The sequence below is a fragment of the Taeniopygia guttata genome, chromosome 3, assembly GCF_048771995.1.
Source record: "Taeniopygia guttata chromosome 3, bTaeGut7.mat, whole genome shotgun sequence".
Classification (NCBI taxonomy): Eukaryota; Metazoa; Chordata; class Aves; order Passeriformes; family Estrildidae; genus Taeniopygia; species Taeniopygia guttata.
In genome coordinates this window covers 88772271-88792912 of record NC_133027.1, presented here as the reverse complement: position 1 = coordinate 88792912, position 20642 = coordinate 88772271, and the positions used below count along the sequence as shown (strand labels likewise).

Here is a 20642-nt window from a genome sequence, read left to right as displayed (position 1 = left end):
AAACTTTCCTGGCACTTGCTATTTAATTATGTCAGTCCTGGAAAAGGCAAAAACAAACAGGCAAAAAAGCCTCAAGAAAACGCATTACTTTGTAGCACATTCTGTTGAACTACTGATTCCTCTTTGTGCTCCAGGCAGCTTCAAATCCTGGGATTGCTGGTCTCTTGGTTTTACTGTTTCTGCTGCAGGATCTGAGCTTATCTGGAGCATGTAAGCCAGGCTGGCTGCAGCACTCGCTTCCTGCAGGGGGGTGGCTTTTAAGATTATTGATGATGTTTCTCACCTGACAGCCCAGCCAAACTGGGATACAAGATTAAAGACCAGAGGCATGGATGGCTACAAAATCTGGGACAGGGCACCAGCTTTGGGCTGACTGATTTGATTTTCTCCTGCATCCATTCTCTGGTGTATTCCTGATGCTCTGGAGCTGCCCTAACTGAGCCCACAGTCAGAGAACTCACTCAAACTACCCTAAAAACCAAGTTCTGTGAGTTTTCTGCATCCTTTGTGGGCTGGGAAGAAGAGAGGAGCCTAGGAGGTGCATTTTTCCCAGACTCAGCAGTGTGCTTTGGATTCTGCTTGACTACAGGTTTCCCACATAGACAGGAAGATAAAATACCTTTAAAAATTAAGGCTATGCCTTATATTAAAATAAGATTTCAACTGTTAGGAAATAAAATACACCCACAGCACCTCTGGCAGCTCTCTGTTTTGGGCTGGGCATGCCTGCTTACATGATAGAGACTCCCATGTGACAGCCCAGCCTTAGTGATCTTTCAAACTGTACCAGCAACAGGCCACCCAAAAAACAGCCACAAATATTTGCTGGTCAAACTTAACCCCCCACAGTAACTATGTAATTTTTTATTTTTAAGGCAGCTCCATAATGCAGTACATTTTTAACCAATGGATTCGCATAAAATATCTTCAGTACCCGTATCATCAGAGTACTTTTCAATTTATACTGAAAATCTCTTAGAAGTGAGAAGGAACTTTAAGTATCCTGCACTGACTGAAGATGGAAAGACCTAGAAATAAAGAAGCAACTACTTACAAGGCCACTCACATGCAGGGTGATCCTGACATTTGCTCACAGCACCTCTCTGCAAAAGTTGGCCATGAGTTACCAGTTCAGCTTGTTTCTAGCTGGGCCATTTATCACTTCCATAATTTTCACATCAGATTTTTTTCATAAACATGGCAGCCTCTCAAGGCAAAGCCTCTTGGCCACCAACAAAAATCAATCCCCTTCAGCTTGTACAAAACCAGCAAGGCACTGTTACAACCTTGACACAACCATTATCAGAATGACTGTGTTATTTTAAATTACCATTAATTTCATTTCATCAATTCTCATTATAACCCTTTCATCATTAAAAAGATATATAGTTCTTTATAGCTAGTTGTCACTTTTTGATAATGTAATACTGCATGCCCTTCCAAATTTGCTCAGAACATGGTAGAGGTAGCTCATTTAAAGTTTATAGGTGTTGTGGATTTTTAAGGGTATGGGGAAGGGGAAAAACAGACAAGTATTAAATAAATATACTGAGAAAAATTAAGGCAGTTTTTTAGTAGATGTTTCAATACCATAAGTATTTTTTATCTGCATGCTTTTTTGGGAACAAAAAACTAAATAAGAACAAAAAAAAAAAAAAAAAAGAACAAAACAGAGCAGAGCAATCAAGACAAACAGGACACTGGAATGAGAAAAGGTACCATGGATGATGAAGGTGTAACAGAGACATAAGGCCAGAACAGCTGAGTTTAACTGTGCTACACTGTACACTCCTTCCCACTCACTTATTTTAACTGTTGTTTTTGTTCAGGTTTCTCTTCTTTACATAGCCCAGTTTGCACCAGGCTCTGCAGTACTTAGCATGGTCTGTTATTAGTAGATTTTTGTTACAAACCATGAGCCACATTTCTGAAAGTCTTCAATTTCATGCACACATAAAGGTGCCCATCTTGGTCAAGTGAGTTATCACAGGCACAAATAACTATTTGTGAGCACAAGCAACCAGCCAGAGTTTCAGCCATTCTCTGCTCTTTCTGTGCATGACTCTCTCACAGTGCTTGGTGCCTGAAGTGCTAAATACCTGCTAAACATACACAATTCTTACAATTTGGACACTTGATGATATTTAATTGCACTGAGCTGGGTAGTTATTAGCCTGGCCCTTTGGATTCCCTTTAACTTGAAGGACAGAGCAGAAGATTTATTGCTGGAAGGATGAAGTACAGTGATTTTCTCTGTGTGTTTCCATTCCTAGGTTTATGTCATGCCTGTAAATAATTAAGTAGATACGTACTAATAAGAGGCAGATTGGTTGCTAATGGCCAGAGTGTTGTCAGGTTCAGTCACGCACTGGACTACAAAAAGGGTAAAGGCACACTGAGGTCCATTTTGGCTACCAACAGAGAGAGGGGAAGGGGCACAGGACATCTCTGCCCTCAAGGAGAACACAGAAGATTTGAATTTTTCTCAATTCACCTGCACTTTAGCAAGTCTGTCCCAGTGGAATAAAAAGCAGGAATCATCATGATTCGCCTTAGGATGAAAAACAGCTTGAAGTCAGAATTGCTTTCAGGCAACTTTTTCCCAAAAGATCAATACATGATTTCTGTATGTTCTGAAACAATTTTGTATTCCTTCTGTCTCTGATAATCAAGTCAGAGTTCTATAATGTAACTGTCTTGTCTAAGAAACACTTAAAATCAGGACTGAGGTGCATATGCAATTAAAATTCACAGCTTTTAAACCCAAACAGACTTAAGTCTGCAAACACATCTGCCCTTAAAATCCATGTGGAAAAAACACTACAAGGTAGATTGCAAGAGGTGCTCTCCCAAACCTTATTTATTTAAAATGCAGGTTTTAAGCTCTTGTCTTGTGGCCACTTGTCCTTCTTAATAGTATCACCATTTAAATGAGATGAATGGATTTAAATTTCTTTCAGAGTCTCTATCAATGCTGCTTGTTCTGCTTTATCATACAAACAGTTGGGACCACACAATGAATTATCTTTAACTCTCCACAGCCCTGAGACAGTGCTTCACCTGTAATTTATAGGTCTGATGACTTCAAGTTTCCTTTGAGGCCTCTGTGAGATTCATGGGCTGTGTACTTCCCTCAGTCCATCACTGCTGCTTTGGCAGTCCCTGTGCAGGTCCGTGCTCAGAACCACAGACTGCAGAATTGATCCTGTGACCTGTAACTCAGGGAATGGCCTCCCTGCCTCCTGCTGAGCACATCTGCAGCTCTTTGAGGTCACTCATTGGGAGCCTCTCCCCATTTCTAACCATCATTTAGGAGGTCACACAGTGACAGCACCTTTACTTTATTTGTTTCTCTGTTGTGCCACAGAAAGTAGGGGATAGCAGTATGGATTTCACGTGCCCTTTGAGAAAGGGGACTCTTATTTATTTGCTATGGTGTAAATTCACCAGCTTAATTTACAGAAGAGAGAGAGAACAGCAGCAGGAAGTCTAACACAGGAAAATTGCATTTTTCCTGTCATTTAGTAACTATTGATGTGTATTCTTCCATGCAAATTTGTCACCGACTTTCTGCAGTTGCAAAAAAAGATAAAGTTTAGTATAAAGGTACATTTGCTTTTTTGAACAGAGATTTATCTCTCTTTGCCAAAACAAAATATGGAATTATATTTTGAATAGAGATAAATATTATTTTTAAGGGATGAGTTTTTGGTTTCTTTTAAAAATAATTTTCTTTAATTCTAGAACACCTGCAATATGTTTTCTCTTAAAATCCTAGACCCTAAAGAGAAAGAACCTACTGGCATTAAACTCTTGAAAAACCTCACAACAGAAATCGTTAGTCAGGTAGTTTTATTATGCCAGCTCCCACTGGAGCTACAGAAGCCCCTGGGATTGTATTCCTGAGTTGGAGTTTGCCACAGGCTAGATTCTTTCACTCCTTATTTATGAGATTAGGCTGATCATTTTACCTTTTAAGTAAATAAAAAATAAAACAACCATGACCAAGGCAATCAAGTTATTCCCTGTCTTGGCAGAGCAAGAAAGGTGGCACAGACGTTTCACACATACAGGAATGAAAGTTTAATTCATACCATAGAAATGCAAGTAAATATTAGAAATTCTCCCCATTAGCACTTCTGAATTAGAATGGAATGGGAACTTTTAAAAATGTTTTATAGAATAATTTCAGTGGAAGAGAAATTTTGGTGAAACAAAATTCTACAGCAAACCTCCCAGCACTGACGTACACTTTGTGCATGTTGAGTTAGGAGCTACTCAAACTGGAGCATCTACTGATTTATTTAATAAACCCTAGAAAATAAAAGATAAAACCTCTGTCCAGTATCTCACAAATTCCTTATTTTTAATCTGTCAATGAATTTACTATCATTAAAGCAAACTACAAGCACGGCACAATCTTCATGCAAATAACACACGAAACAAATCAGAAAATCGTCTAGTAATCTGCCCAATTCCAAGTAAGCTCAAAGTCTTAACATTTTATGATTACTGTAAGTGGACACTTCCAAAGTGATTGCAATTTGAAAAACATTTGACAGCATATTTGAAAAACATATGACAGCATTTCTTGCTGTCATAAAAGTATACAATAGCCAAGACAAAAGAAAAGTCATTTGAGTTATGCTAATGGTTGCAGACCACTTTGGCTCTAAAGAGCCTCCTCCCCTGGATTCAGCAGAATGCCATAAACTGTGATTATGCACTGGCTGCTCCCACTGTATAAACCCAGGGTTGCCTTAAACAGCCATGCTGTGTTTCAAATGATGTCTTTCAGAAAGCTGACAAGTTAAATTTGACTCAGCCATTTAACTTGAAGCTTTTAAAAAGAGTAGATATACTCAAGTGGTTCACCTCTAATGGCAGTCAGCTGCTTTGCAAGATCTGTTTCTTTATCACAGAAGCAGAGAAACCAAAATTAAATATAATTAGCTGTAAGCAATACTTCTTTCAAGTGAAGTTGGAGATGCCCTTTTTTCCTAAATGAATTTTTTCCAATTAAAAAAGCATACTTAGATTTTATTACCTGAAGAAAAAAAAGACATCAGGAGAGCACATGGAATACGACAGGACCAAAAGACTTGTTTTAAAAAACATTTCAACCAAAGACTTCCATTTCAAGGCTGGCTTTAGTGTGTTAGAGAACAGCAACTTTAATCCTACTTACCTGTTCTATCCACTACAATGAGCAGGACAGGAGAGTTAGGGCATGGAAACAATTCATGGCAATATTGGAAATCTAGAACTTCCCAGAATGAAAGTACAATGGGCCACATCCAATCCTTTAACTTGTATAATCTAGAGCAGCAATTAGGTCCCATAATTTATCCTCTTCATTAGTTTACTCATCCATAGCAGTATCCCAGTCAGCAGAACACAGAGGGAACAAAGTACAGCTTTGTTCTGCTTCTTCCTTGGCCCTCAAGCTCCACAGAACCACTCTCAGATCTGTTGTGAGGGGATGTGAATGTTCATGCACAATCTCCTTTTAATATGTGAATTGTGAAAGCAAAACATTTGCAAAACTTAAAACATTTCAATAGTTATAAACACAGTAGAGTAAAAGTGCAGATAAGTAAACACACTCACCTCATGTGGATTGCTGTAGCCCAGAAGAAGATTTGCTGCTTTTATGTCCCCATGGACATACTCATTTTCATGTATGTACTCCAAAGTATCCAACTAGGAAAGAGTACAGAACAGAGGAGAGAACAACATCATCTTCTCCACTCTGTCATCAAATACTTCTTACTTAGGCAGGAGAACCAATCCTGACTTTTGGAGAGCACAGTTACAAGTTTATCAATTATGTGACTATGAAAGCCCTTCAATTTTAAAAATAATATTATTATTTTGGTTAAAGGGATGTTTTGGATGCATCCAGTCTAAGAGTTCCTCTTCTCTAACTTAAGACCATTCCCTCTACTCCATTTTCTATCCACCTCTGCTCAGCAAGAGCAGTATTCTACGATACAAATCATGTTACAAAGAAGTACATATGTAACTTCCTGCTGGAATGTGCCAGTCTACACCCATTTGAGAACAAAACTGGTATTTGCAGACTGACCAAATTCTGCCTGGCCTGTATGATCACCATGTTCAGCAAACACTGAAAATTTGGCATTCAGACATGCAATTGTGAACTTTGACAAATATGGATGTCTAGTACAATACCCTTCAGACACTGAAAAAAAATCAATACATGTTGAAACATGAGAATAGGCTTACACATCTCAGTCTAGACACACAGGTTGAAATGGATGATCTGTGTTTTAACATATTAGAAAAAAAAATTGGTTTGACCAAATTTCAGTCTGTAGGGGAATCTTGATCTTCCACTGAACACTTGTTTTTCCTAAAACACCCCAGAGAAATAAGAAAATAGATAGCATTTACACATTTAATTCTAAACTCAGCAGCCACCTAAAGGAGCTGTATTAGCAAGATGGTTCTCTAGTTGAACTCGGCAAATTTAAGACACAGCAATTTCCTTTCTCTCTCTGTGCTAGTTGTGACCCAAGTTGCAGAACATACCATTCGTGCCCCAAGCTGCAGAACAGTCTCCTTCTTAAATCTGCTTCCACAGTCTTCAAAGATTCTTTGAAGGTCTTGCCCCAGTCTCTCCATGACCATGAACCTGTAGCTATCAGGAAATACAGAAAAAGGAGGAATCCTTTAAGACATGACTGCAAGTTTGTGTCAGATTGGAAGGACTAAATCTCCATTTTTGAAAATAGGTCGTCAGTAAAATTGATTGTTAATTACAATTTATCTCATTACCTTTTTCCCTTGTACTCAGCCAGGCCTGATCCCCAAAACACTGGAATTCCTAAACATCTTATTTTTTTGAGATTCATCCATTTTCTTACTGTAATAATAATAAGAACATAACATTGGGTTAAAGGCAGCTAAGAACTCCAGGTTTGGGGTGTTTTCTCTGTCCTAGGGCTGGCTTGTCTCTGGAGTCTGTTCCTTGGTATGCACATAATAAATGTGGCCCTGTGCTGGCTGGCTGGCTTCTGTTCTCCCTTCTGACCAGAAAGGACAAGCTTTAGAGCTTTTCGAGCTCTAAAGCAACAGTTCTTAACAAAAGTAGTTAAACCCAGACTTGTCCTTACACCTACCTGAATCAGAGCTGAGACATTACTTACTATGCTCTTGTTTTGCAGCCCTCTGGTAAAACTTCAGCTCAGAAAACAAGGGGCCATTTTCAAGATATTCCTGTAGAGAAACAAATAAACTTGGTATAATAAAAGGCATTAGAAAGTCAACAGTTTTTTAAGAAAAGCACATAAGAAATACCAAGAGAATGTAATCCCTTTTTTCTCCCATATCCCAGATTCCCTGTCACCTGAAATTTGATTTTATTAAGTAGCTAAAAAGTTGTTTGAAAATGCATTTTCATAAACAACACAGATTCTTTCAGATACAATTTAAGACACTATTTTCAGAACTATTGGAGATCAGGTGTGTTTGAGATCAAGTCTAATTTTCCTTACTAAACTGTTGAGGGGTTGTAATCAAGGAAAAAAATCAAGTCAAGGAAATACTGCGTGTCATGGAAATGTCAACTATACCCCCAAGCAGGGAAAGGATATAAAAAACCAAAATTAACAAGCATGCAATAGAGACCCAATGCTGAAAATAAGGATAGATAATTATGAGAAAGAACTGCATGCAAGTTAATAATTTACAAATGAGATCTACACATTACCACTTTAATGACATGTACTGCATCATCTTCTACAGGAACCTGAGTTTGAGGGGATGCTGTAAAGGAAAAAAGAGATGGAGATCAAGCTGTATGCAACAAAATGTAATTGCAAATAAAGATTGTGCTAACACTGAATCAGGCAACCAAAAATACACACCAAAAGATAGTCTGAATTCCTGCTTTTAAAGGTCAGAGCTTTGCCAAGTTCAAAGAAATATAAAACAAAACCAACACACAGAGAGAAGTTTTAATCAACAAGTAGAGAAGCAATTTGAAGCCCTGTTTTCAGAAGTCTCCCCTGGATGTTAATTAAGGAGTAAGCAGGATGTCCTCAGTGCACATTGGCACCACAATGAGCCATTCCATTAGGACAGACCCTGTTTAAGTCATTCCAGCCAATTGGAAAACCACTGTATTTGGTTGCTGTCAATCTACTGTTGTGACAAAGACACCACTTAGAAGTTCTGACCTACATTACGCCTCTAGACGGGATTGTCTGCTTTCCTCTATCACAAATTAATTTAGCCCTAGAACCTTGATTTCTATTCTGGCATTATTTAGACACTGGCCTAAGTTAGGGATAGCACAGTCACCACCTGCCTAAAGGGGAGCTGAGGGATTGTGCCTCTCAGTGCAAGTAGAGATTTCAAAACAATAATTGACCACATGTGCCAATTACAGCCCAGGAGACAGAACCTCTGTGCACAGACAATACAATCCTATTTTCTTTTGACCCTGAGAACTATCAGATCTCTCTGATACTACTGAAGCTACATAAAGCTACACTGGGATTAAAATTTAATGAGACTAAATCATCTTTTAGAACCATCACTGAAAAAAAAGTAAAAAGAATACAATTCCTAGGAAATAAGTGTCCCTTTTAAACTTCTGATAATGATCAAATACCAACAACAGTCCAGGTGTAAAACACTTTAACCATGAGCACACACAAAAAATAGACCTCTTTTATCCGCATAATAAAAATCAAGTAAACTTGGATCTAATCAAACCATCCAAGCTTACTTTTCTTGATGGTCAGGGCACAAAAATACTTCTACAATGAACAGACTCCTTCAGCTGCCATCTTCCTTCAATTCTATTCAGCATCTGGGTTGAATCTGGCATGGTACACACCCCAAATACCCAAAGACTCCCCACTGACACTTCCCCATGTGAATGCTGCTGTGCTAATAACACATTAAAATAAAATTAAAATATTAAAACAGTAGATCTGAAAGGTGTGAACTACCCATAGACACAAAAGTAACAGTCAAATCCAGAAGACACATTAAATCTACTAGAAGGGAAGTTTTGGTACACTTTGTTCCTATCATATTATTGTACTTAAGTGGAAATTAAAGGATAGGCATTTATGTCTTTCATATTTCTCTGGCACATATAGAATATGTGTTAATAGAAGACATTAGCAAAAGGAGCACATCCCATATGTTTTCACTGCATTCAACAACATCACATTACCCAAACAGAATTTGATGTGCTGCCTTCCCTGGCACAGATCTCAGAAAAGAACCTCTGGATAAGAAAATCTAGTTCAATAACAAGTTACATAACAGAGGTCTGATAGGTGTAGGGAAGTATCAAATTTAAATGTATTTGAAAGAGGCTGATCTAACTTCCCTGTAGACTTCTTGACATTTTATAAAGAGAGGCCTCATTCATGGTAATCTGGAACAGAGTAACAGCTGTCAGGGTAATGAAGAGGAGCAATTAACAGGAGGTAGACCAGCAAAAGGGCTTCACCCCTGTGGTTCTTACACTGTGCTGGCTTGGATGCTTTTGGAGTCACACTGAAAGTCACACATCCTGAAGGAAAATAAACCCAAACATAACCAGCAATGGTTACAAAGTGAAAAGAGAGAAAAGTCAAAGCTCCACATGATACTGAAACAGGTGCTCCACATAATAAATTCTATTCAAGTGTACAAAAGGAGAAGAGGTATTATTTTTACTGCACATACATGGAACAAGGCACAACAGTCCCCACAAATAACACTAAACTTCATAAACAGATAATGCTGGGACAATCAGTCTCATCCATACAGATGAGCAGAAGTTGTATGTGCACCACTTTAATTACCCATTCAGATATCAACCAGCAATACTCCAGTCACAGCTCAGAAAAGACAGACTGGTTTTTTGTCCATAAATAAACATAAATGTTTTTTTTTTTTAAATTGTCTCATTACTATGTATAGTTATTTAACAGACTGGAAAGGCTCCCAAGGTTTAACAAACAGTCTGATTACATACCTCATAGACCACCACCACATACTGTCCTGCGAGTTTAGCTCATAGTTAATTACTGTATACTCGTAATTAGCCATGTGCTAGCCTCGTTCTGTGTGGTAGCACATGTCTATTTATAATATTACAATCAGTTAATGCTAGACTGCAGGACAGTGAGCAGAGACTCTGCAGGAGAGTAGTGCTGATAGGCAGGAGGTCTCTGATGGTAGATAAGTATTCACAGAGGAATACTATATGGTGAGCACTATATGGTGAGATTATGTTTGCTAAATAACCCTTAAAATAGCATAACAAATGCACAAGTTCCCAGCTTATGCTGCTTTTGTCAACTAGACATGCACAACCCCTGACATTTGGGGAGGGGGGTGTTGATGCGGGCACACAACCCAAACCACCGTCTGCATAACTGGGAGCACTGGTGCAGGATGTAGTTGTGAAGGAGGCTGTGGCTGTTTTTACCTCATGCCAAGAGGAGTATCACAAAACATTTGCAGAAGGCAAAGGGCACAGCTCTGTCTTCCCTTCCTCCCCTTCAATCCAGAGTCACAGCTACAACACCAGTGTGGGGCACACACAGCTCTAAAATGCCCTCTGAAATAAAGCAGTGCAGTAAGATTCACATCCTAACCATGATTTCCAACTGCTGTGCCTGCACAAAAGTCTCACCTGAAATTAACCCATGTCCAGGATTCCCTAGTTTCACCTAGCACAGCAGTTGTGGCTTTATCATCCACTTTAACCATGAATTTCATCCTTTTTGTTGCTGAGTGCCATATCCTTAATTATGTTATGGCACTGTCTAAATGTTAACAAGCTGTGGTAACAAAAGGGTGTTTGTGGCTGAACTGCCATTTCCTACAACCACACAGCACAATTGCAGCCTGACAGAGGAATGTGCCAATTCCCTCTGCCAGTTCAAACGTGCTTGTTGTAGTTTTAGCAGTTAATTTGTGGCAGTCACATTTGGAATATGGTGAAATATTTTCAATGGCTCTCACAGAACCACTTTTGTTGACAAAGTTTACACAGTGGAAAAGAAAACAGCACTGATTTGGCAGTTTGGAGAAACAGCCATGCTCCTGTCCACAGCTAGTGTCTTTGCCACTGCTGGATATTTTGAGGATATATTTGTTTGGGAAAGATGTAAAAGTATTTTCAGAAGTTCTTTAGTCGCTACTATTTTATTTTTGCTTTGTTCCACTCATTAGCTGATCCTGAGGAGTGATAAATCAGCTTAGTTTTTACAGAAATCAAAACTAATCTCAAAAATATCACATTTCTGAAGCTACAGGTTCCCTATAAAAAAAAAGCTGGAAAAGTTCTGACCCAATTCAAGTCAAGCCAAGAACTGTTAAATTCAATGGGTAAAAACAGGGAAGGAGTGTTACTCCAAGCACCTAATGATAAAAAAGGAGCCAAACTGCAGCAATAGAATTACTAAAAACAAAATATACACGAGTAAATGAAATACAGCATTTGCTATTAAACACAACTTCATCTATTTCCTACATAGGGAAAGTGCTAAGGCAAACGTTTAAAGGCAAACAAAGCACATTGCCTCCCCCTCTGACACTGCAATATCCAATATTTCCCAAAAACTGAAACATTCAGTGTTTGAAGGGTTTAAACCCCACTTTCATTGCAGCTTAAGGAAGATCTGCCTCTCTGTTACTTTATAGATGCAGCATCATTCCCTGACAGACTCTTTGCTGAGCAGCATTTTTGACCGGGTTTTATTCTAGATTCTTATCCCAGGTAGCTTTAAGAATGTAGAGAGGTTTTATACAGATTACAGATAGATAACCCTCCATAAGACCCACCTTCTGGAAGACCAAACTAAACTGATTTTGGGACAAAAGAGTGTTCAATTGCTCTACTGTTTTGCAGGTAACTCCAAATGCCTCCAAGTTAAGAGCATTCAGTACTGGTAAAGAAATTTCACAATATTTCTTACTTGTGTTTCTGTGAAACCTTAATCTTGACTCACCAGAGTTTTTTTTATGCCACATTAATGGAAGCCAATTGTTTGACTTTCAAAGTTAATTACTCCAAGCTGGAATAGGGATGACACATCCTTTAACCCCAGGCAGAAAAGCTTTGTATGGCCTGCTCTTACAGCACTCTCAGATGGGAATCCAGGCCTCTAATATTTAAAACTTGAAGCACAAACTGTTTTCTGGCAAGATTCTGCTGCAGCCCATCTGCTGGTCTGACATGGTGCCCACTCAGAAGATAGAATGCCAGTTTCAGCAGGGTACAGGTGCCAAAGACAACTGAAGGAGTGCCCTCTGTGAGGCAACAGGTACCTTAGCTGTCCTCCAAAGCTTCTCCTACATTCCCCACTGAAAGTAAATACTAAATAAATTCAATCAATCATAACTGCTCCACTGACCTCCCAGCATTACTCAGCATGTGGAAGAAGAATCCCCAACACATGATGAGGCAGAACACTACAGTGTAACAGCAATGACCTCTGCAGGCTTTGTAACAGACTTTGACTACTGTGCAAAAATGAGTTACACATTCCAAGTTAGGACTCTTAGCTTACAGGGGAATGAAAAAGAAAAAGAAAGGGGGCAGATTCCAGAGGAAGCACTCACCAGCAAGAACTAGTAAAGGTTAAGGAATATTTTCTCTTTGAGAGATGGTGCAGGTCAGTCAGCCCTAAGTAGCCTCTGAGTAGCAAAATCATGCTAAGTTTATGATTTAGTTTGCCTACAAACTGGGCACTTGCAGTATCTCTATTTGTACAGTTTAAAATTAGTGACTAGACACAAAGACCCTTCCTGAAGTGGTGTTTGTCTACTAACAAATTTATTTTCACACTAAGGTTCACATCTGCAGGTATTTTAACATCTTGAAGTTGAGAAAAATCCATCCCTAACCTGAGTTACCTGATAGTGCATTTAATTACAGGGCTTTGCCATTATGATCCATCCTTCTATTGAGCTAATAAAAACCATGCTGAATTTATCTTTGGTATAATTTTACTGCATTTTTAATTAATTTGCTGCATTATTTTAATTTAGGCAATTGCTGAAGGACTTTGTTTCTCCAGAGGCAATTGCTAAAGCAGCTTCCCAAGCAAACCAAGGAATGAACAATAGGACCAAGTGTGCTTCCATCAATGCTTCTCTTCTCTTGCATCGATGCATCCCCGCTCACAACTATACAAATTATCCATGGAAATTAGTCTGAAACAGAAACAAACTCTCTTTCACACCTCAGCCTCATTTCCATAATATCAGCAGTTAGATTGCACTGTGACCCAAGCTTAAAAGAAGACCTACCAGACCTCCTTCTTACCTCCACCAGTAGCAGGGCTCACTGTACTGCTAGTATTGAAAGACCATATTCACACATTTAATCACTGTTTACTGCTCAGGAAGAAATTCTTTCCCTCTTCCTTGAAAACACCTCAAAAGGTAAGGAGAGTGCACTGGCTGTATTGATCTCCAAGCAGGGTACAATTCAACAATAACGTTATCAATACTTATTTTTTTGAGCTTCATAAAATTAAAACACATTTACAATGCAATAAGTGCATCTAACAAACATTTGTACATAAATTTTAAAAAATAGTTCTATTTTTCAGAACCATCCCTTTCCATGAGAAAGAAGCCTGCAAGTACGTAGCACTGGATGCAGCAGGCTTCACGTGACAGAGGAATCTTAAGAAAACATTGTGTGACCTTTCTGCATTTAAATTTTCAGTCCAAATTGTGCATTAATAGAGTGCCTGCAGCAGGACTAGAGAATGATTTATATAAAGATTGGTGTTAATTACTGGCTGTGATCAGAGAGATAAATGAGAGAATGTAAGGCTCCTCAGCTCTTGGTTAATTTTCCACTGCTCTCCAAAGCAGTCGTGAGACCACCAATGTCACAGCCTTCCACAGGTGCTCTTCACTCTGTTCCCCTTATCAAAGGGGTAACAGCTCTACCTGAAAGCAAATCAGCACCAGGAACACAACAATTTGGAACAGACTGGAAAGAGTAAGAATAATCAGAAAACAAGGGAAAGCGTTTGTGAGGCAGAGCAGAACCTGAAGATAATGGTAACTTTCATGTACACAATTAGAAGTTCCAAAGCCCTACATTTGCATCCTGGGACCCAGAGTCAGCAAACGGCTATCAGCACCTTTGATTTAGTGAACAGAACCTTCTTGCACAAAATGCACCCCTAGTAAATAGGTTTTGCAGAGATACTGTAAAATTTCTCAAGAACATTGTTATAGATTAATGGAGTATGTAATACCTTTAATGGGAAATTAAGCTATAACAACCACATCAAAATCTTTACACTGCTACTGTAAAAATACTTATTAAAAGATATAGCTGGCAAAGTTAACCTTTTCTTTCATAAAAGGGCTGTGCTCTTCATACCTTGCAGGCAATTGAACCTCCTGTCTCCCACCTCTCTACAGCTCCTTCTCTGAAAGTTAGTGGTCATCTCACACCTTGCTCTAGATGTTCAAAAAACATATCTGAACAGCACAGAGAAAAGGGGGTGTCTTCAAGCACCTGTATCTTAATCACAAAAATTTGTCATCTACTCCACTCCCCCTGGTTCTCAAAGACAGCTGAATTTTGTCCAAGAAGCCCCAAGAAGCTGCTGAATGGTAAACTTCAATATAAACACATCAGACATCAAGAGGTGGACAAAAAAAAGAAAGTTTCAGTGCCAATATTTAGGGATTAATGTCCATTTTCTCTTTAACTGATGAGCTACAAGGAGAACTGAGCCTTCAGTGCAGTGTTGCAGGTAGCATTCATTGTTTCTCCTGAAAGAAGGGATTAAATGAACACAAAATACCAATCATTACAAAAGTGGCAGCTGCATTTCCTCAGCCATGCTGTCACTTACAAAAAAAACAGAGAACAGTAATACCAAGAGTCCCTGATTCTCATTCTAATTCACTGACTGCTCTCCACCTCAGTTCAGTGGGATCCAAACTGCAACAGCCACCTCAATATAAGAAATCACATTGGTGGGCTCTGTGAGCAGGGAGAAAACTCAAATCTGCATGGAACTGTCTGAATCCCACGTGCTAAACTACCCTCAAGGTCCCATGAGATTTGGCTGCGGCTGGAAATGACAGAGCCATATTCTGAGTGTTTCAGGAAGACAACATTACTGGTCCTACAGAGAGCTACACCCACTACAAACTTGCTTTCTATACTGCATCCCCAGTTCCCTCATACCCTTCTGTCTGTGGGAGACTTCTGCAGGTTCCCATCTTCCTGTCCTTTATCCTGGAATGGAAGTACCCAGAGACACCTTTACTTCGTAGCTCATGCTAAGGGTCCATTTTCTCACGGCAACATCTCTCATTCGCCCAACTCACAGCACCTCTCAAATGTAACCAACTAATGCTTCAAAGGTGGTTATAACAAGGTAACAAGATATACCAAAAAGAAAAAAAAAAACCACTCTGACAAGTGCCCTACCCTTTGATACCTCTGTATCTCCTGTGTTAGTTGAACCCCCTGATATTCCCACTGGTTCTGTCTGCAGAACAGTGAGGAATAGTGTGAACTATAGAAATTCCAGAGGAAGCCAAACCAGAAACTTCACTACAGGAACCTCTTGGATGTACTGCTACTGTATATGTAGCTGATTTCTACATAAAAGGAAGCTGGTTTGTGTATAGGAGTGACTTGCTTTTTAAGTTTTAAGCCTTAATATTCCAAATAGAGTTAACATTACTGTAACTCAAAAAAGATTATGTTAGGCTTCAGGGACAATGCAGTAAATGGCTTCTAGGTGATTCTTCACTGCTCCATACAAGCTCAGCTTAGTTCCAAACAGACACTGTGAACTAGTTTCTATATGCTGCCATGAAAAAAAAGAAAAACCAAACCAGCCAAGCTCATAACACCAGATTGCCCTTTCACAGAGACCTTGGTGCCTTGAACACAGGATTTGCCCTCTCACAGAGACCAGCAACAGTAACATACATTACACCCTCTGCAGTGACCCAGAATGCTTTACAAACTGCCTTTCAGAACTACTCACTCCTCACAGAGCACAAACTGACTGAAATGCAGTGGCTTCTTCTGAAGGAATCACAGAAACTTATCTGGGCCAGAGCAAATACACCATTTCCACCTCTGCTGAAAAGATGTGAATTCAGAGGAAGCACCCAGCTAAGTATTGTTACAGTTTCATTTCCTGGAAAAAAACTAACTTATTCTTGGCCAGAAAAGAACACTTCCAATAACCTGAAAGTGAAAGAGGGCTACAGAGCATTAGGCTGGCATAAGGCCAAAACCCTGGCTAAGAAAAGCACTTTCACTTTGAAAAGCATCACCTGGCAGGGCTTTGACACAGAGGCACCTTGGCTGCTTCACCCAAGATCCATAGAAAATCGCATTAGTATCCAGCAAAATGAGCTGGACAGGCCATGGAGAACGGTTTGCACATGAGCAGGAATGGAGCAGGAACAACAGTTCAGAAAACCACATTTGAACAAGGATCACCACCAGCATGTAAACCACACTTTTTAAAGTTACTGCCTCTTCCATATCAGGAAGTTACAAAGCAATTTACAAGTCACCCTCTCAATTATCAGCAGTATTTTACCTAAATAGATCAGGCCAAATCCTCCCTGACCGATCTGACTGCCCAGCCTCCAGGTTTTTCCTTCGGTGTCTTTCAGGATCATGTCTTTAGGGAGCGGGATAGGCAGCTTGCCTTTGCCGGGACCTTTGGGCGGCATCGTACCTTGAGGGAGGGGAAAAAGAAAGAGAAGTTTGTTGGAAAACTGCTGCCAGAAGGTACAACATTCCCCGGATGTGCTTTGCCCAGCAGCACGGAGCAGGGACAGGGGGCGATGTCCCTCAGCCCGCTCCCCTTCACCCACCTCCACAGAGCGCCCCCGGCCTCCCCCCGCCGCCGGCCGCAAACGTCCCAGCCGGGCACTTCCGCAGCAGGAGCAGGAGGAGGAACGGGTGGCGGGACGCCGTCTTCCCGCCGAGAAACCCGGGGCGGGGATCCCCGGGGCGGGGCAGGGCCGGGACAGCCCCGGCCGGGACTGGGGCCTCCCGCAGCCGCCCCCTCACGGCCCTCAGCGCGACGGGGCGGGGCTCGCGCCACTCCCGCCTCCCGCCCGCCCGGCCCGGCCCGGCCCGGCCCTGGGGCGCCGCCGGCGGCCCTCCGGTGCGCGGCGGGGGAACAAAGTGCCCGAGAAGTCGGCGTGTCCCGGGTGTTCCGGCTCCTCGCCCCGGGGCAAGGGAGACGGAGGAGCAGGGACACTAAGGGGAACGGAGGAGGAGGGAGATGGAGCGTCCGCTGCCATCAGCTCCAGGCGTTCCCGCTCTCCCGCTTCTGAGGCTGCGCTTCGCGAGGGAGGAACGTCAAAAAAATATTTCGTGCATAGAGAAGTAGGAGATCAGGCGGTCTCCTGCCTGAGGTAAAAAAAAAAGACAATCTCAGCTGACGGGATTTGGAGTCAAAAACAAACAAAAAAAAAACCACAACCTGTTCTCCAGCCACTTTCAGGAGGTGCAGCGAAGTCACAGAACTGTCATGGTGCCACGCTTCACTAAGGCCACTTCGGTGTTCCCTCAGGATCTTCCTGGCAGAGGTCAAGGGTGTGAAAAATTAATATTTTATGATTGGCTTTTCGCAAATATTACAATGAATATTATATGTGTAATGTTAGAAAGTTATGCTGTATTAATTCTCTTAAGTAGTATGTTAAATATAGTTTTAGGTTCTGTTATGTGTAGTAGATATAATTTGTGCCATTTCTGGTATGATATATGTGATACTGAATATTTGTTGGAGTATACACATTTGTATTAGGACTCCTCCCCACCCTCACAGGCCGAACCTGGTGTATGTTGAAACCCGATTTACACGTAAAAGGATGTGGCTCGGCCAGGAGATGGGCCATGTCTGGAGAGATACTGGGACCCCCGGTGCTGATCATTGCATGAACCACCTGAGATGGATATCATGGAAATCTTCGGGCAGATACATGTGAATGCAGCGTCCCGTAAATTTCATCAAGGGATTCAGCAACTCCGGGCACTGAATTGTTCTTCTTCATCACCAAAAAAAAAAATCTTATCAACCTATGGACTTTGAATGGAAGAAAAGACTGACTGCTGAAATCTTGGCCTCAGGCGGAATTTTTCCTATAAAAACTGCTTGTGCCAGGATGGAAGTGTGTGGGCATAGAGGAAAACCTCTACTGAGGCTGACCTCTTTGTTGCACACCCAGGGCCGACCCTGGGCTCTGCTCTGTCCTTTCCTTGTGGCTGGCTAGATAGAATTTGATTGCAAAATACAGTTCCAACATAATGTTAAAATAGAGACTATGTATGTGGGGGAAGTTTTTTTTTAGGAATGAGATACTTGCTTTGAGGAACACCTAAATCTTCCAAAGGAGAGGAATTTATGGTTTTCTTATCAGAAGAAGCTAATTTCTTCAGCCTTGCTCAGACTTGAAGGCCATGGAGATTAAAGGAAACAGTTGACATACAACAGACAAAGTTTCTTGTTTAGAATAGAATGTATGCATAACCATGAAGGATGTATAAATATGCAACAAGTGTATTGGTTTAAGGGTGATTCCTTTGTTCACAAGTCATGGTTTTTGCAACTTAGTGTCCAAGAGCATCCGGACATCTGTAATTCTTTGCCTTTTATTGTCTTGTAATTGTCCTAACTCTAAACTTTATTAAACTATTTGTATTACTATTTTTTTAACCATTTTATTATTATTTAACTTTTAAAATTTTTAAATGCCAAGTGATTGGCGTTTTTCACAAGGGTAACCATTTCTACCCAGAAACACATGTACTCACCCCAGAACAGCACAGTGGAAGAGGTAATGGCCACCTCAGGCTGGTTCCAGGCAGGGACAGAAGAGACATGCTGCTGACCCAGGAGTTGATCAGCCCCATCCCCTTGTAAAGTGGCAGTAAAGGACACTGTGAGGTGAGTTTTCATTCGCCAAGATCCCAGGGCATAGCTTTGATCATGAGCCACCATTTTGTGCAAGCTTTGCTTTATCGATAGTGTTCATTCACCCAGGTACACACCACCCAGGGGGACCTCAGGGAGAACCACCACACCACGACTACAAGTCTTTTTCCAGAAAAGAAGGTATAAAATTTAAAAATTTAAGCATTTTTTTTTAAAGGAAGAACTTGTGTCTTTTTAAAAAGAACTATCAAAATCCAAAACATCAGCAACCACGTAATTTGCAAGTAAACTTAAAAGTAAGAACATATTACAACTGCAAAGCCCATATTGCCATCAGTAAATTAAGCCTTTATGTAACAACCCCTTTGGCTTCATCAGTCTTGCAGGTTCTGTGGTTTTATCATTATTTAGAAGACCAGCTGAAGAATCACCAGCAGAAACCTCAGCCATAAAGGGAACAAATTCAAAATATCCATAAAGTATTTTGTAGAGTTCTTCCCCTTTGCAACAATTGTCAAAACAGACTGTAGGAGGGTGGTGTTTGGTTTAATAAAAAAGGAACCACAGATGCCCAATTCAACATAAAGAAACCATCACCATTATCAGTGTTATGTGTTACCCGGGTAAAGGATCTTTCCAGAAGAAAATTACCTCAGAATAGTTGCCTGGGAATCAAAGGACAAGCCTCTGGTGAAGGAGAAAACTTCTTTGTTCACCTGTCGCAAAGAGGTATCCATGTGATTAAACTCAAATGAAAACATTATCAAAGGGCTTCCTGCTTCCAGGCTCTTTTCCCTGCCCACAAAGTTTCACTAGAATAAGAAAGTGAAACAAGTCAGACAAGGTAGAGGAAAAAAACCCAAACCGGTTAAGTATGAATAATTAATAGAGTTCTGAAGAATATTGAACCACCTTTAATAACTTAGAGCTCTATCACAACTTGTGCAAGTTAATGTTATCATGTGGTATAAGAGGGTTTAAGGCATTTATCCTACAAGTTGTGAGAAATACCTGGGTTTTGTATTTTTTTTTTTCGTTGTTGTTTGGTGGTTTGTTTTGTTTTTAATGAAAGAATAGATGCAAAGTTAAAGATTTTCAAGCTTTTATCAGTCGTTAAAAGTTAAAATACTCAAAGACAACCATCAGGAATGTAATAGAAACAATTCTTGTGACTAATACTAAAAAAAAAATACTGAAAGAAAAGTTCCTGCACATACCAGGCCACTCCTGAAGAATGAGTTTATATTTTAAATCCAGATCTTTATTAATAAACAGCCATAACTAGGAGGCCCACAAAAAGGTGTGTGTTACTAGCAGAGTTTTGATGGTTCGGTTTCAGACACTTCAAACTAAAATCGACACATACATACTTTTAAAAATTAATGAAGACCAAAGGCTTTACTGAGAAAAGCTCTAAGCAGATTAGAACTTGATTCTAGAGCCTTTGACCCCGTTAACAGCACATGTACGTGTTCTGTGGGTGGGACTAAGAAATCCTCTTTTCCTGTTGGACTAAAGTGGAGGTGGGGCTTTTTTCTTTTTCCCTGCTTATAATCAACCAACTAACAGCCCTCCCAAAAAAACAGTTCTCCATTTAGGCAGGGTAAATAAAGTTAAGTGCCCTCTTAACAGTTGCTACAAATTAGCAGTTTGGGGAGGTGATAAAGGGGATGAAGGGCCATAATAACTACAGATAAGTTG

General features: G+C 40.3%; 1 protein-coding gene across 3 annotated transcripts in view; it reads right to left on the bottom strand.

Annotated features, from left to right (window-relative positions):
• VRK2 (VRK serine/threonine kinase 2) overlaps positions 1–18468 on the bottom strand; it is a 38599-nt gene extending 20131 nt beyond the window's left edge. The window contains exons 1-7 of one of the 3 annotated variants that reach the window (XM_030268738.4): positions 16870–18468; positions 16590–16730; positions 7736–7791; positions 7173–7242; positions 6802–6889; positions 6556–6664; positions 5611–5703 (exon numbers count right to left, since the gene is read on the bottom strand). In XM_030268738.4, coding sequence (XP_030124598.4) covers positions 5611–5703; positions 6556–6664; positions 6802–6889; positions 7173–7242; positions 7736–7791; positions 16590–16725 — 552 coding nt within the window. In that variant the 5' untranslated portion in view covers positions 16726–16730; positions 16870–18468. The remainder of the gene's footprint in view (positions 1–5610; positions 5704–6555; positions 6665–6801; positions 6890–7172; positions 7243–7735; positions 7792–16589; positions 16731–16869) is intronic. The other 2 variants (XM_030268739.4, XM_002196878.6) reach the window with 2 other exon arrangements.
• Positions 18469–20642: the final 2174 nt, after the last annotated feature.